Source organism: Brassica napus, chromosome C9 (genome assembly GCF_020379485.1).
Source record: "Brassica napus cultivar Da-Ae chromosome C9, Da-Ae, whole genome shotgun sequence".
Taxonomy (NCBI): domain Eukaryota; kingdom Viridiplantae; phylum Streptophyta; class Magnoliopsida; order Brassicales; family Brassicaceae; genus Brassica; species Brassica napus.
Genome location: NC_063452.1, coordinates 50,280,244 through 50,295,628, shown reverse-complemented (window position 1 = coordinate 50,295,628; position 15,385 = coordinate 50,280,244). Strand labels below are relative to the sequence as shown.

The window sequence follows — 15,385 nt, the reverse complement described above, 5'->3', positions numbered from 1 at the left end:
TTACTCGTCCTCTCCCTATCACCTTGTCGGAGCTCTGGTCCGGGCCTTATCCGCTGTCGTCTTCTCCGGAGGTGATCAATCACCAGTGGAGGCGCTGTGTTTGGAGTAACGACGCGAGTGGGTGGAGGATAGGGGTGGTGAAGCCGGCAGTTTCGAGTAGTCTTAGTTTTCCGGGAGGTGGAGGCTTCTAGAGCTCCATCGACGCCATCCTTGTTATCGGGAGGCGGAGGCTTCCTCTGCTCCGCTTTCGCCGGCTCTTGCCTCTGGGGTGTGAAGGTGGTTCTGTACCTTGTGCCGCCAGTTAGTGGTCTTCTACTTCCGTTTTTAGGTTTCTATCTTAGTTTTCTAGCGATGTCGGGTTGGTTTGGCCGGAGGAGCTCTCGTCGAAGGATGATTGACGCTCACTGGTGTAACTGGGTGATGGTTTGCGTTAAGCCTCTCGTCGGTGGTGGTGTTTAATAGTGACGGATTAGCTCTCCTTCTGCGATTGATGCTTTTCGATATTAGAAACTCCGTCTTGAGGGCGTTAGCGGTGATGATGTTGTGGAGCTTTTGAGCTTGGGTTTGTACCGGTGGATCGATCGTTGGAGATGGCACCGGGGTTTCGATTGTTGCCGGGTTCCGTCGTGGATCGAAGCGGTGGAGCGCGTGAGCGGCGCTTTCGTTTGGGTAGCTAGGGTTTTCGGTTTTTTGGGCTTATGGGCCTATGTTTGTGTGGAGTTAGATTGCCCTTGTTGGCTGGGCTTTGTAATATTTGGGTTTGCCCCACCTTTAAATGGAATATATAATATCTCAATTTGGGAAAAAAAAAAAAAAGTGGTGTGTAGTGGGGACCAGCAAATCCATCAAAAATGGACGAACACGGGGGAGATGATTTCTAACATTATGCAGACAGAGATGCATTATGCTATTATATTATTTCTGGAGAATAATTTTAATTTTAAATTTTAAATAAATAAACAAATAAAGAAACGAAGAGAACATTTGGCGAAACAAAGGAGAAAACTATATTGTGACTCCTCCAAAGATCGAGAGAAGAGTTTAAGGCGATTGATTATTGTCCGAAAGATTCAAACTTTTCTTTTGGTAGATACACAAATCATCGATTGGTGTTTGGTAGTCTCGATCGCGGGGGGTCTGCTTTGGGAATGGCGCAGCAAGAGGGAAGCATGGACCCTGCCGTTCTAGACGACATCATTCGTCGCTTGTTGGATTACAGAAACCCTAAGCCTGGAACCAAACAGGTCATGCTCAACGAGTCTGAGATCCGACAGCTTTGCATCGTCTCCAAAGAGATTTTCCTTCAACAGCCTAACCTCCTTGAGCTCGAAGCTCCCATCAAGATCTGCGGTATTCATTCTCTCTCTCTCTCTCTCTGCCTTTACAGCTTTAGCTTCGTCAAGCCAAAAAAAAAAGTTTATATTTTTATCTGTCTTGAGTAGGTTTTGTGAAACGTGAATTGGTTCCAGACAGAGATGTGTTTGTTTGTTTGGTCTAGTTATACATAAGGAGGAACATAAAATAATTAGTATTATTTTTTTGGTGTGTATTTGAGTTGTAGCTAAGAGTGGTTAATGGACTCATAAAAATCATTGGATTGATGTAACCTTGTGTGACCTTGTGATTGGTTATACCCATTGACAGAGATTAGCTGAGTATCTTAGCGATTGATGTAACCTAGGATTGGTTTGTTTGGTCTTGTTTTACAAAGAACACATAGGCTGATTGGTCTCACACGGATTTGTAATGGTTTTTTTTTGTTTGTCAGGTGATATACATGGACAGTACTCAGATCTATTGAGGCTATTTGAGTACGGAGGCTTCCCTCCTGCAGCTAACTACTTATTCTTAGGAGACTACGTGGACCGTGGGAAGCAGAGCTTAGAGACCATCTGTCTTCTCCTCGCCTACAAAATCAAATACCCAGAGAACTTCTTCCTCCTAAGAGGCAACCACGAGTGTGCTTCCATCAACAGAATCTACGGTTTCTACGACGAATGCAAACGTAGGTTCAGCGTCAGACTCTGGAAAGTCTTTACAGATTCTTTCAACTGCCTCCCCGTGGCTGCTGTCATAGACGATAAGATTCTGTGCATGCACGGTGGTCTTTCTCCCGATTTGACAAACGTGGAACAGATTAAGACAATGAAGCGACCTACCGATGTTCCGGACTCTGGTCTGCTTTGTGATCTTCTTTGGTCTGATCCGAGCAAAGATGTTAAAGGATGGGGGATGAACGACCGTGGAGTGTCTTACACGTTTGGGCCTGATAAGGTTGCTGAGTTTCTGATAAAGAATGATATGGATCTCATCTGCCGTGCTCACCAGGTTGGTTTACTACTAACACAATAAATGAGTTGCGGATTCTTTTAAATAAAAACCTGTTTTTTTTTTGTTCCCTCGCAGGTTGTGGAGGATGGTTACGAGTTCTTTGCTGATAGGCAGCTTGTGACTATATTCTCAGCGCCTAACTACTGTGGCGAATTCGACAATGCGGGTGCAATGATGAGTGTTGATGAGAGTTTAATGTGTTCTTTCCAAATACTTAAGCCTGCGGATCGGAGGCCCCGGTTCTTATGAATGTAAAGAGGTAGTTCAAGATACCTTCTTGATTCGAGTCTTTTAGATTTGTTTGCTAAAAGTTTCGAACTTGGTGAATTTTGAGATCTTAGATTGTTTAATTGTGCAATTTTGCAGTTTAAACCCTCTGCGGGAGAGAGAGAGAAACCTTTGATGCTCTCCCTGAGGCATTGTCCTGAGAGGCCTTACATTTTACGTGTTATTATATCATCATTTTACTTGAACACTATGCCATTTATTTTTCTCAAAACTGTATGTTCTTATCATCTTCTTCTCTGACTCTCATATTAGACAGTAAAAAAAGTCTGCAAAGTTTTTTTTTTCTTTGGTCAACTGAATTGCTAAGTGGTATATACAACTTCTGTATTCGGTATCACACACACTCAGGTAATCTTCGGCAATCATGACCTAAATTATGACAACCCATAAAAAAAGAGATTTTGCGGAACTAAAATGTGTGAATGAATATACTAAATTAAGGGAAATTGGGTCATATGACCATAAAAAAAAAAGCCTAATTCACATATTAGTCGTTTTACCTAACAGACCTATACACGCTGTTATATATATATTAATACTGTAATACTCTTTCTCTCAATCGGCGCAACCTGCTAAAAAAAATTAAAAATATTAATTATTAATCACACAAAAACAAATCGTGGCCTACTCGACTTCACATCTTTCTCTCCACGGCGTCGCCTCCGCCTGCTTTTGTCATCTCCTTCTTACTCCCATTCCAATTGTGTACTTTCTCCACTTGTGCCATCATCCGACATCGGACGGCATTAAAGTTGTAGCAGCGGTTAATAACAGACCATTCCTCTCCAACTTCACCAAGTTGATTCTTCTCAGATCTCCTTCACATCGGCGATTACGGTGAGTTCTGTTGCAATATTGTAAGTTCTCTATTTTTTGCCATAGATTCTATTATTTCTATGTTAGCTCTCCTATTTGGAATAGATTCGGACCTACTGTATTCTAAGTTGATAAATCTAACTTATCGTTTCTGTTGCATGCCCGATCTGGTAAGCTGAGGTAAACAAATTAATTTAGGGTTGAAATTTTCTCACTGCAAAGGGGGGATCGTGATTTTGGAATGAAAAGTCCCTTTTTGCGATAAAACAAGTTTAGTTTTGTGTGAAATAGAATATATTATGGAATCTGTGCTATTTGAAATGGAAAATTTAAGTTTTAGAGACTAGTTATGTGTCATTTCATTCTTCTGCTATTTCTGAAGAATCATATCAGAACTAATATACTATTCACTTTCCATTCCAGCAGACCATCTGTTCCACTCCATATCTATAAATTATATATTATATCAGATGGTTCAATTCTAATTGCACATGTTACTTCTTTACTCGCATAGACTATTTGGAATGGACACAACTAAACATTTAACTTAAGCATAAAGTAATGCATATACTAATAGCCTATCTCATATGCTGTCATTTCCTTCCAACTTGTAAACTAATTAATGTGTGTCTTCATTTTCATTTTGTATTTCAGGTTTGTCATGGATGAATTGGAAGGGTAATATTTTATGAAATGGAACATATTGTTTTTCTTTCAAATTTGGCTCTTCTCTTATTTGCCATATTTATTAATATATAATGTACTATATAGTAAGTTATATTTCATTCGATGCTTGAAAGAGAGGGTTCAATCTTGTTTGTTGTTGTTTCATGTTCTATTGATATGAGTTTTGTATTGGTGTTTATATGTGGTTGATATTAGTCTGTATATGATTTTGTAAAGAGAAATAATATATTGAACGTAAATGGAATAAAATTTATTATTATATCAAATAAAACAGAATACAATGTGACGTTGAATGAGAATGATACATATATGATGTTATCTCTTCCACCTCTTTTCTCTAATACCGTTAATCTTCATTTCTTTCGCCACAAGAATCTGAATTTGGTGTAAGCATTACTTCTATCCCTACAATCATAGACACTTCAAAATTTGAACAATATATATATGTACTGCGCTATATTGTTTGTCCCATTTTCTATTCTATAGGCTTATGTAGAATGGAAATGCATGTTACTTGGGGGTTTAGTTTATGAAAGATTGGGGTTGACATTGGATTAGGGTTTATATTTCTATATAGGGTTTAGTGATTAGTGGCTAGGGTTTAGTTTATGGAAGATTGAAGTTGACATTGGATTAGGGTTTATATTTTTATGTAGGGTTTAGTGATAGTTGATAGGGTTTAGTTTATGTACGATTGAAGTTGGCATTGGGGCAAGCATTACCACCTTCCATGAAGGCATGACCATATCAGCATTTGAAAAATATGTTAAGATGATCTTTAGATTGCAACTACATTTTTACCATTTCTATTCTATATGCCTCATGTAGAATGGTAATGCATCTTACTGGCCTTTTAAAATTTAGGTTTAGTTTATGAAATATTGGGGTTAACATTGGTTAAGGTTTAAATTTTGATATTTGAGTTTAGGGTTCATATTTGGGTTAAGTTTAGTGATTAGAGTTTAGGGTTTAGGATTTAGGGGTTGAGGTGTGATTAGGATTGGGTTAGTATTTAGGGGTTTAGGATTTATATTTGGGTAAGAGTTGAGTGATTAGAGTTTAAGGTTTAGTATTTAGAAGGTGAAGGAGTATGGTTGAAGTCAGTAATAACTTCTTCCATGCAATTATAGATATTTTATAATTTCACAAATATGTACTATGTTATTTTTTTGTTTAATTCTATTTGGATTTTGTGCTTATATTTGGGTTTATGGTTTATATTTGGGTTTATGGTTTAGATTTGAACTTAGGGTTTACTGATTAGAGTTTAGAGTTTACAGTTTAGAGTTTAGTATAGAGGTTGAGTGAGATTGGAATAAGTTTTAATATGTAAGGATTGGATTTGGGATATGTTTATATTTAAGGGTTGTAGATAAAGTTATAATTTTATACTATTTTATATAGAATAGAACTCGGTGGATATGTATGTGGTCAATAAAAGTATACGTAGATGACTCTTATTTCTACTGGCCACGTTATTCTTTTCCACATTTTTACCTGGTACCTGCAAAAATAAAGGATAAAACCGGATAGTTTATGATATAAATGTTAGATAATAGATTATGTCAAAATCAAAGCTAATTACTTAATTTACATGCAATATATGGCTAGTTCACAAATTAACCCCTAAATTAATCCTTTAGTTGTCAATCTGCATTCAAAAAGGTTAGAATGGTAAAACCTTCACACAAAAAAAAGGCCAGAAGATCTCTGTGTACCGTCAGATTATAAAAAAATGAACGGTCCAGATCGCAACTAGCTTTTGTGAAAAAAAGCAAAAAAAAAAAAACAAAGTTGTGATCTGAACCGTTCATCTGATTATAATCTGACGGTTTACATGGATCAAGATTCCTTTTAAATAAGTCGCCGCGTTGATGGGTTTTTTCAGAGGTGTCGAACTATAATATTAGAGCACGATTATTGGAGAGTTCTTAGAGTGAGGTTCTTAGCGGAATATAAGAACATGTCTCTTAACTTTTAACTAAAAAAAGTTAAAAACCGGCTCTTAAAACTCTTATTTAAGAACCGGTTCTTAACTTTTTCTTTTTAGTTAAAAGTTGTTCTTAGCTTTTTTTAGTTAAAAATTAAGAGACAGATTCTTATATTCCGCTAAGAACTTCACCTAAGAACCCCCAATAATCATAGGTCTCGGAGACAGAAGCAAGAGAGAGCGAAAGAGAAAAAAAAAAGTCAAAGAAGAGATGTTTTTCCACATAGTATTGGAGCGAAACATGCAATTAAACCACGTTTCTTTGGTCGTAACCTTCGTGAAAACCTGGTCTCTAAGCTCATGAAAGACGTGGAGGGCACTTGCAGGTTTCTTTCTTCACCTTCAATCCTAGTAATCAGGAAATTCGAGATTGTTGATTGATTTGTGTTTGGTTTGGTGAGAGTGGGCGGCATGGGTTTGTAGTCACTACAAGAATTCATTGAAATAGCTACGGAATAGCAAAGACATTTTCGTAGCCAATATTGTTAGCTACAAATATAGCGATAGAACACAAAACTTTAACTTTGTAGCTAAATTTATAGCTAAATATAGCAATCCGTAGCTATATAGCTAGAGAAGGATTCCGTTGGCGGTCCGTAGCTAAATAGCTACACTTTGGCTAGAGATAAGTGGTTGCTACAATTATTCTATTTAGCAACAACTAGCTACAATCATTTCTATTGCTAAATAGCACCAATATCTATATCTTTGTCATTTCGACACAGTACTATAATCATCAAAATAGTAAAAATTATAATATTTCGTATATATATATATATATATATAAGAATGTTAGATTAACGATTAATTTTTAACGTAGATACAATTTAATGTTTTAAGATAAAATTTTTTAATCCACATATATTAAAAGCACTAATAGTATAGTAAAAATAATAGGTATACACAATCTCAAAACCATAAATCCTAAGCATAAATCATAAAACTCTAATATTTTCATACTACAATCTCAAATCTTAAACTTAAAGTTTAATATTTTTAATCCTAATCTATAACTTCCAAATACAAACTTTAAATCTTCTATCAAACTCTATACCCTAACCATAAATTTAAACCCTAAACTCTAAATACAAAATTTTAAAACTAAATTTTTTCTTACTTTTACTTTAAAATATTAAAATAACACAAGAAAATTATTCTTTTCAAAATTTAATATCAAATTTTAAATTTAAACCTCAACACTATATTTCAACCCCACATTATAGACATTAAGCCAAAATCTTAAACTTGAACCATACTTCAAACCTTATGTAGTAAATATTTACACTAAGCATAAGCTTTAAACTCAAATATTAAGCTTAAACTCAAAATCTAATTTTCTTTAAACTTCATTCTAAATCTTAAATTTAAACCCTAAACTATGAATATCTCAATCTATATCCTAAATATAAACTCCAACTTTAATATTTTCAAATTTAACTTCCACGTCTTAAACAAAAAACTTTTAACTTAATCTTCTTAAAAACTTAGTCTCAACCCACTCTTAATTCCAAATCATAAACCTAAACCCTAAACCATATAACTGAAACCCTATATCATAAACATGTAAACTTTTAATTCTAAATAAAATTCAATTCCTATAATATTTTTTTTTAATTCCTATAATATTTTATATCCTAAAACATCAAAAATTAAACTTCATAGTTTATTCCTATAATTTAATTCCCATAATATACCATAAAGTTAAACTTTATAGTTCATTCCTATAATCTAATTCCATATACACTAACACTAGAGTAAAACTAAACATAATTTATAATCAATTTTAATTTTCAATCCAATAAGAGACAAGTGTGCGGATTGTGAATGTGAGCCATTGATAACTTTTAATCTAATGGTCACATTTAGTCCACATATGTGTTTCTTCCTCTGTCCAATTCCACTTTTCTCTCTTCTCTGTCCCAGCACGTTTCTTCTCTGCTCTCTTCACCTTCTTCCATGCGAATCTTCTTTCTCTCTACACCATTCCTATTTCCTACAGTCTAAAACATAAATCTTTGGGACTTCGTTGTTCCAAAGCAGTTCTTTTGTTTCTTTAAAGTTTGTCTTCTTTGTAAAAAATCGGATCTCTCTCTCATCAACCTTTCTAATCTTCCACCTTTTGAATCCAGCTGTGCATCTCCTTGCCATCGTCTCTAGATCCAGTTTAACGAAGAACCCGAGCGACTTCGCGTTGACAAGGAGCTTGGTAACCACCTAATCTATCACCCCAACCCCACAGAGATACTTCTCCATCTGCATCTCCTAGGCTCCTAGCAGCAACGAGGAGATAAACTAGATGATTTTCACGATCTTTTGTCTGTGTTAGTTTGAAATTTTATGTCATTAGCTTTCATTTATCAGGTTTAATTTTTTTTGTTTGCTAAGAAATGACTTTCTAGCATTTCTATAATGTTATGAGAATGTAAGATTTCTTTATGAGATAAATCTAATGTTTTTAATTAATTTATATAGTTTTGAATTCAAAACAAAATAAATCACTTTGACGATAGCAACAACAAATCTGTTGCTAAATGTGATACAATATTACCCACAAAACGTGTTTGTTGCTAACTGGAGACCAAAGTTTAGATGCAAAATTTTGTAGCCAAATTCCGCAGCTCTATTCGATACGATTTGGCGAAGAAATGTCGTAGCTAAACTCGGTAGTTATTTAGCAATAGAACGTTCTATAGCCATGCCGTCGCTACTGAGCAACGGAATACTTTGTAGCCATGCGGTCGCCAACAGCTACAACTAGTTCTCTCGCGGAATCTGTCGCTAGCAAGCTACGGAATAGCGACGGATCGGGTTTAGCGTCGACACTGACGCCACGGTTCCAATCCGTAGCCATCCGTTGCCTTCTTCATTGTAGCTACAGATTTTCCTCTCTAGCTACGAAATAATCGATAGCTATATGACTGATTTCTTGTAGTGAGTGGCCATAACTGGAATAGAAAGCGTAGGCAACGGATTGGTCCGTAATGGGACTGCTTTCGTCACCTTCCCCCTTAAATACCAGTGCGTCGTTTTCAGACCTTTCAAAGGCCAGATCTTGGAAGCTGTTGTCACTCTCGTCAATAAGGCAATGTCTATTAGTTTCATGTAGTTCTTTGTCTTTAGTGACAAATCAGTCGAAATTTCCACTAACATATGTTATCAGATGGGATTCTTCGCGGAAGCTGGGCTGTTCAGATATTTGTGTCCAAGCTTATATGATTTTTTTTTTGGTTGCATGTGTTTATATATATAATAACTCTTATTATCTTCTTTTCAATGACCACAGTTGATACCAGATGATACGGAGTTTCAGGCTGGAGACATGCCTAATTATACAACATCTGATGGATCAGTTTGTTTCTTTTCTCTATCTCTTGTTTTCATCTATCTTCAAGAAACCTAATGTTTTCAATAATTCGTGCAGGTTAAGATCCAGAAAGAATGTGAAGTGAGACTAAAGATTATTGGCACCAGAGTCGATGCCACTGAAATCGTATGCACCATTCTCCATAACTCTAATTTACAATGCAACAACTTATATTCTTTCAATCTTATCTCTAGTCTTATCGATCGATGTTTAAGCACATTTGTCTTTGATTTTGCAGTTTTGTGTGGGCACCATCAAAGACGATTTCTTGGGAGTCATAAACGATCCTGCAGCCGCATAGGCTCAGCCGGCTTCGATTCTTGTCATGTGATAAAGTTGTATAATAGTCCAGTCCCATGGATGTTTATCCTGAATCATTGGAACTTGATCGAAACCAATACTTGTGGGATGTAACTTCATTCGAGTTTGGTGAACTCTGTTCATGTAGTTGCAAACTGTTGTCCTCAATTTTATATTGGAAACAATACAATAGTAAATGTGTAGAGAGTTGAGAGGAACACAAAACTCAAAGTATTATTTGAATTATATAAAAAGAAAATAGGATATCCATATTTGATAGATTTATGGACAAACACAAAAAGAGAAAAATCATCCAGTTCTTCTCCCATCGATTAACGTTCCTAAGGATATATGTTTTTGGTCAAAACCTTCCTTGACTATAGAAGCCATTGCCATATCAGCCAAGGAAGATTTTAATGTATTACCTGTATTTATTTGAAATGTTTGACCCTTGTTAGGGAAACCAAGAAAAATAGATTTAGTGTACTTTCGTTTATAAAAATCTCTACCACAATATTCCTCCTCTCAGTCCCCAATTTGACTTTCTTGTTTAGAGTTTCACACAATGGCTAAGTTTCGTACATCTCTTTTCTTAATCTCTTTAACATTCATGTTCACTGGAGATGTGTCTGCAGATGATAATAGACAGGCAAGTTCAAGTTTTTGCTTCTTCTTTATGATCAAAGCACACCGTTAAGTAACTCTCTCTCTCTCTCTCTCTTTAATACATACGTACATATATGTATTGCAGGCATATATTGTATATCTAGGAGCACTTCCTGAGAATGGATATTCAGCTCCATCTCAACATCTCAAATTGCTCCAAGAACTTTTTGCCTCTAACTCTGAGTAGGATTCAACCTTTTTTGGTTACAGATTTGTGATACTTTAGATATGTAATTATGTAAAAGAATAATTATCCTCTCTTTTTTTTTGTTCCTTTTTACAGCTCTGCATCTAGTTTGTTAATTAGAAGCTATTCAAGGAGCTTCAATGGATTCGCTGCTTATCTATCTCTAGCCGAGAGTAAGATACTGGAAAGTGGGTAACCTCATAAATTCTTGATAAAAGATTAGAAAAAGAACTTTAGGAAGATCTTACCTAAAACTCATAACCTTTGCTACGATTTATATAATATGTGTAGGTATGAAAAAAGAAGTGGTCTTCGTATTTCCAAGCCGGACTTATGAACTGGACACAACAAGATCATGGGACTTTGTAGGATTGGGTGAGAGAGCGAAACGAGAAAGTGCGAAAGAAAGTGATGTTATCATTGGAGTCTTTGACAGTGGAATCTGGCCGGAATCTGAGAGCTTTCACGACCAAGGTTTTGGTCCACCTCCACAGAGATGGAAAGGTTCTTGTAAAGGTGGCAGAAACTTCACTTGCAACAAGTAATATTATATTCTAACATTTTCTTCTTATCAAACTTGATAGAAAGTTTGTATATAAAAATTATTAGGTGCTGAGAACTTATAGGGAGCACTTAGTTTGCATCTCTGAAACTACAAGATATCATGCAATCATGATTTGAATATCCTGTTTGGTTGATGTATATTTAATTAGTAAACATTATATTATTCATATGTAGAAGATTTATAGGAGTTTGTAATGAATTAGATCAATGAGCTAATATTTTTTTCACTCATAAGACATTGAGAGCAATGATTGCACATTAGCAAGCTACTTATTTCCTTGTGCATGGTCTTATATACTAAACGTCTGACCTGTTATTATCTTTCTTGTGGTACAAGCAAACTCATTGGAGCTAGGTTTTACCCAAAAAACTCTGTCTCAGCCAGAGACGACGATGGCCATGGGACCCACACGGCTTCAACGGCTGCCGGCAACCCCGTTCAAGCGGCCAGCTTTTACGGCCTGGCTCAAGGCACGGCTCGTGGTGGAGCACCCTCGGCGAGAGTAGCCGCCTACAAAGTCTGCCTCAAGGACATTGGCTGCAAAGACGTAGATATCCTCGCAGCTTATGATGACGCCATCGCCGACGGAGTTGACGTCATCTCTATCTCGATCTCAAGAGAAGCCCCCAATATCCTGAGCAATTCTTTCGCCATTGGTTCATTTCACGCAATGACTAGAGGCGTTGTCACGGTTGGGTCCGCCGGGAACTATGGGCCCGACCAAGGTACAGTTGCAAATGTATTTCCGTGGATGGTAACCGTCGCGGCCAGTGCTACGGACCGGCGTTTTGTTGACAGAGTCGTTCTTGGTAACGGAAAAGCTTTAACGGTACGTTAACTTTATCTTATTGTACGATTTAGTGAGAAAGTACAGAAGTTGTTGGTTGATACTCTGTTTCTTGAAACAGGGTTTGTCAGTTAATCCAGTTAACTTCAACGGGACAAAGTTCCCGATAGTTTACGGTCAAAACGTTTCAAGAACTTGTCCCGCGTTGCAAGCTAGGTGAGTGAGAAAACTCTCTTCTTGATTGTTCCAATATGAATCTCGAATCAAGAACACATTTGAAAGATGCTCATAATGATAATTGGCAGCTTTTGCGCCAAAGATTGTGTGGACAGGGACTTGGTCAAAGGGAAGATCGTCCTCTGCGACGAGTTCCTAGCAAACAAAGAGGCTTACAAAGCCGGAGCCGTTGGATCCATTGTTCTAGACACTTTCACTCGAGACGTCTCCTTTGTGTTCCCATTTCCGGTCTCTTCTCTGAGCTTAGAGGATTATACGTCTGTTAAATCTTATGTCAAGTCTGTAGAGTAAGTACAGTAACGGTAGAGAAATGAATCACTGGAGCAGTTCTGTTGTTAAACAAGTGAATTTGCAGGAAACCAGAAGCGGAGATACTGAGAAGTGAAGAGATAATTGATAAAGAAGCTCCTTATGTTCCGTCCTTCTCTTCTCGCGGGCCAAGTTTCATTATCAAGAACCTATTGAAGGTAATGAAACCGGAACAAATATCATTAGTAAACTTATGTAACAGATATTTGATATGCAGCCTGACGTAAGTGCACCTGGATTAGAGATTCTTGCTGCATATTCTCCAGAAGCTTCTCCTTCAGATAACCCTGGGGACAAGAGAAGTGTGAAGTTTAGCATAATGAGTGGCACATCCATGGCTTGCCCTCATGTGGCAGGTGTAGCTGCTTATGTCAAGTCTTTTCATCCAGACTGGTCTCCCTCGACAATCAAATCCGCTATCATGACAACCGGTAATGTTCAAAAACCAAATCTTTGTTTCTTGATTTCCGACTACAAAAACTGAGAATTGTCATGGTGTATATTGGCAGCTACGCCCATGATGAACGTTATGAAAAACCCGGACCTAGAATTTGCATATGGATCAGGCCACATTAACCCAACCAACGCCACCGACCCGGGACTTGTGTACGAGCTAGAGTTGCAAGACTACCTCAAAATGTTGTGTGCAGAGGGTTTTGGTCCAGGGTTGCTTACAAAAATCTCAGGACGGAACATCACTTGTTCAGAGAGAACAGAAGTCAAGGATCTGAACTACCCAACAATGACTACATTTACCACTGCTCTTAAACCGTTCAATGTCACGTTTACAAGAACCGTTACTAACGTTGGATTACCGAACTCTACGTTCAAAGCGAGTGTGGTTACTCTTCGACCGGAGATTCAGATCAGCGTTGAGCCAGAAGTTCTGAGTTTCGGTCTTCTGAAGGAGAAGAAAACATTTGTTGTGACCGTCTCTGGTAAAGGACTCAAGGATGGAAGTGTTGTGAGTTCGTCTTTGGTTTGGTCTGATGGGGGCCACAGTGTCAGAAGTCCAATCGTGGCTTACTCAATCAACCCTTTTGGCGAAAACCATTCATAGAAAAACAGAGAGAACAATGTGTATTTTGTTACTTACATATCATTGATATACAACATAACATCTTTGAACCTAAGAACTCGAACCAGTTCTTGTAATCTCTGATAAATTGCTTCTTTCTCAGGGTGTGTTGTATCTCCCACAAGGAACTCATGGATCTGGTTGTTCACTTCTATGGTACTGCAACCTGGTTCCTTGTCAATGCCTGAGTCTCTCATACTTCCTCTGATTTCATTAGATTCTTTCCATTTCCCTGATGAAGCGTAGATACTCGATAAGAGAACGTACGTCCCAGAATCTGAATCCTCAGATTCTATCAGTCTCTTGGCGACTTTCTCACCGAGTTCCACGTTTCCATGGATCTTACAAGCACTCAAAAGAGCTCCTAACATAATATGATCCGGTTCCATCGGCATGTTTTCTATGAATCTATACGCTTCCTCTAGTCTCCCGACTCGACCAAGAAGATCGACTACACATCCGTAATGCTCAATCTGCGGTTCCACATCGAAAACTCTCTCCGTAGAATTAAATACCTCAAGCCCTATATCCAAAAAACCTCCATGGCTACATGCGTTTAAAAGAGCAACCAAAGTCACCTGGTTCGGCCTAAACCCTCTGTTCACCATATCCCGAAACTCCTTGATGGCTTCAAAGCTTTCCCCGTGCATCGCTAGTCCTGAGATGATCGTGTTATACGAAACAACATCTTTGTCCAGCATCCCTTTGAAAACCCGTTTCGCTTCATTGATATCACCGCACCTTGAGTACATATTAATCAAAGCATTCCCTACGAAGTTACTAAGCGTTATCCTTTGGCTCTCAACAAACGAATATACCCAGCGCCCTAGCTCCAACGCACCCAAATCAGAGCAGGCAGATAAAATACAGACGGCTGTGAACTCGTTAGGACTAACATTCCCCATCTGCATCTCCCTGAAAAGCTCCAAAGCTTTGTTCATCTCCTTGTTTCTAACCAACCCGTCAATCATCGCAGTCCAACAAACCGTATCTTTAACCTTAACATCTTTGAACAGCTCCAACGCCTCTTCGATAGAACCACATTCAGAGTAACAGTTTATCATAACCGTGGCTGCAACCTCATCTCTCTCAGGCATTTCATCGAACACCTTCTTCGCATCAACCAATTCTCCATATCTCCCGTAGACTTCCATCAGTTTTAGCCTCACCGATCTGCAAGACCCGAACCCGAGTTTCAAAACCTGACCTTGAATCTCTCTGCACTCCTCCAAATCACACGCTCTGAGAACAGAGGTGATCACGTAGTTATCAGGCATGATCGAATCGTCAATCATACGGCTATACAACGCAGCTCCATCAGCGGAACGATTGGATGTCACGAATCCATCGATCATGGCGGTGTATAGATACACGTTAGGATTGGATACGTAACGAAACACGTCGTAGGCGTAGTCGATTGAACCGAGAGTGGAGCAGATGCGGATAAGTTCGAAGACAACGAAAGCGTCTTGTCCATGGAAGGTACGGATTATCTTGGCGTGTATCGGTGGAACCTGAGCGATGTTCTTGCAGCTTCGTAGGAGAGAGATGAATGTTTTCCGGCGTGATAGCCTGAGAGCGTTTGGATCGAGGTCTCGCCGGAAAGTTAATGGACCTCCGCTCGCCGTTATTGAAGAAATCATTCCCGCGCAATATTGGAGAATCTAAAACCGCCACATAATTATAATCAGCCCATCCCAAGTTAAAAGTACATATAAGGCCCAGTTTCTTTTGAACCTGAGCCGAATGGTTGTTGTAAAACAACGAAAATTAAACCGTA

General features: G+C 38.0%; 3 protein-coding genes across 3 annotated transcripts; 2 read left to right on the top strand and 1 right to left on the bottom strand.

Moving 5' to 3' along the window:
- Positions 1–884: 884 nt before the first annotated feature.
- On the top strand, positions 885–2,953 carry LOC106388742 (serine/threonine-protein phosphatase PP1 isozyme 2). Its single transcript, XM_013828883.3, has 4 exons — positions 885–1,350; positions 1,769–2,328; positions 2,407–2,590; positions 2,698–2,953. The coding sequence occupies exons 1-3, from the start codon at positions 1,149–1,151 to the stop codon at positions 2,578–2,580; spliced, it is 936 nt and encodes a 311-aa protein (XP_013684337.1). The 5' UTR covers positions 885–1,148; the 3' UTR covers positions 2,581–2,590; positions 2,698–2,953.
- Positions 2,954–10,341: 7,388 nt separating this feature from the next.
- Positions 10,342–13,624, top strand: LOC106433304 (subtilisin-like protease SBT4.3). Its single transcript, XM_048768083.1, has 10 exons — positions 10,342–10,425; positions 10,528–10,625; positions 10,726–10,817; positions 10,921–11,170; positions 11,531–12,023; positions 12,103–12,197; positions 12,287–12,505; positions 12,574–12,685; positions 12,745–12,958; positions 13,037–13,624. The coding sequence occupies exons 1-10, from the start codon at positions 10,342–10,344 to the stop codon at positions 13,585–13,587; spliced, it is 2,208 nt and encodes a 735-aa protein (XP_048624040.1). The 3' UTR covers positions 13,588–13,624.
- Positions 13,566–15,248, bottom strand: LOC106433305 (putative pentatricopeptide repeat-containing protein At5g59200, chloroplastic). The gene has a single exon (XM_013874155.3). The coding sequence runs from the start codon at positions 15,246–15,248 to the stop codon at positions 13,620–13,622; it is 1,629 nt and encodes a 542-aa protein (XP_013729609.1). The 3' UTR covers positions 13,566–13,619.
- Positions 15,249–15,385: the final 137 nt, after the last annotated feature.

What these genes read in the sequence shown, in the direction of transcription:
- LOC106388742 (XM_013828883.3), top strand. Translation starts at nt 1,149, where the DNA reads ATGGCGCAGCAAGAGGGAAGCATGGACCCTGCCGTTCTAGACGACATC. An exon ending in AGCTCCCATCAAGATCTGCG is followed by an intron (nt 1,351 to 1,768) that starts GTATTCATTCTC and finishes TTTGTTTGTCAG; the next exon opens with GTGATATACATGGACAGTAC. An exon ending in TCATCTGCCGTGCTCACCAG is followed by an intron (nt 2,329 to 2,406) that starts GTTGGTTTACTA and finishes GTTCCCTCGCAG; the next exon opens with GTTGTGGAGGATGGTTACGA.
- LOC106433304 (XM_048768083.1), top strand. Translation starts at nt 10,342, where the DNA reads ATGGCTAAGTTTCGTACATCTCTTTTCTTAATCTCTTTAACATTCATG. An exon ending in CGAGAGTAAGATACTGGAAA is followed by an intron (nt 10,818 to 10,920) that starts GTGGGTAACCTC and finishes TAATATGTGTAG; the next exon opens with GTATGAAAAAAGAAGTGGTC. An exon ending in TCTTATGTCAAGTCTGTAGA is followed by an intron (nt 12,506 to 12,573) that starts GTAAGTACAGTA and finishes GTGAATTTGCAG; the next exon opens with GAAACCAGAAGCGGAGATAC.
- LOC106433305 (XM_013874155.3), bottom strand. Translation starts at nt 15,248, where the DNA reads ATGATTTCTTCAATAACGGCGAGCGGAGGTCCATTAACTTTCCGGCGA.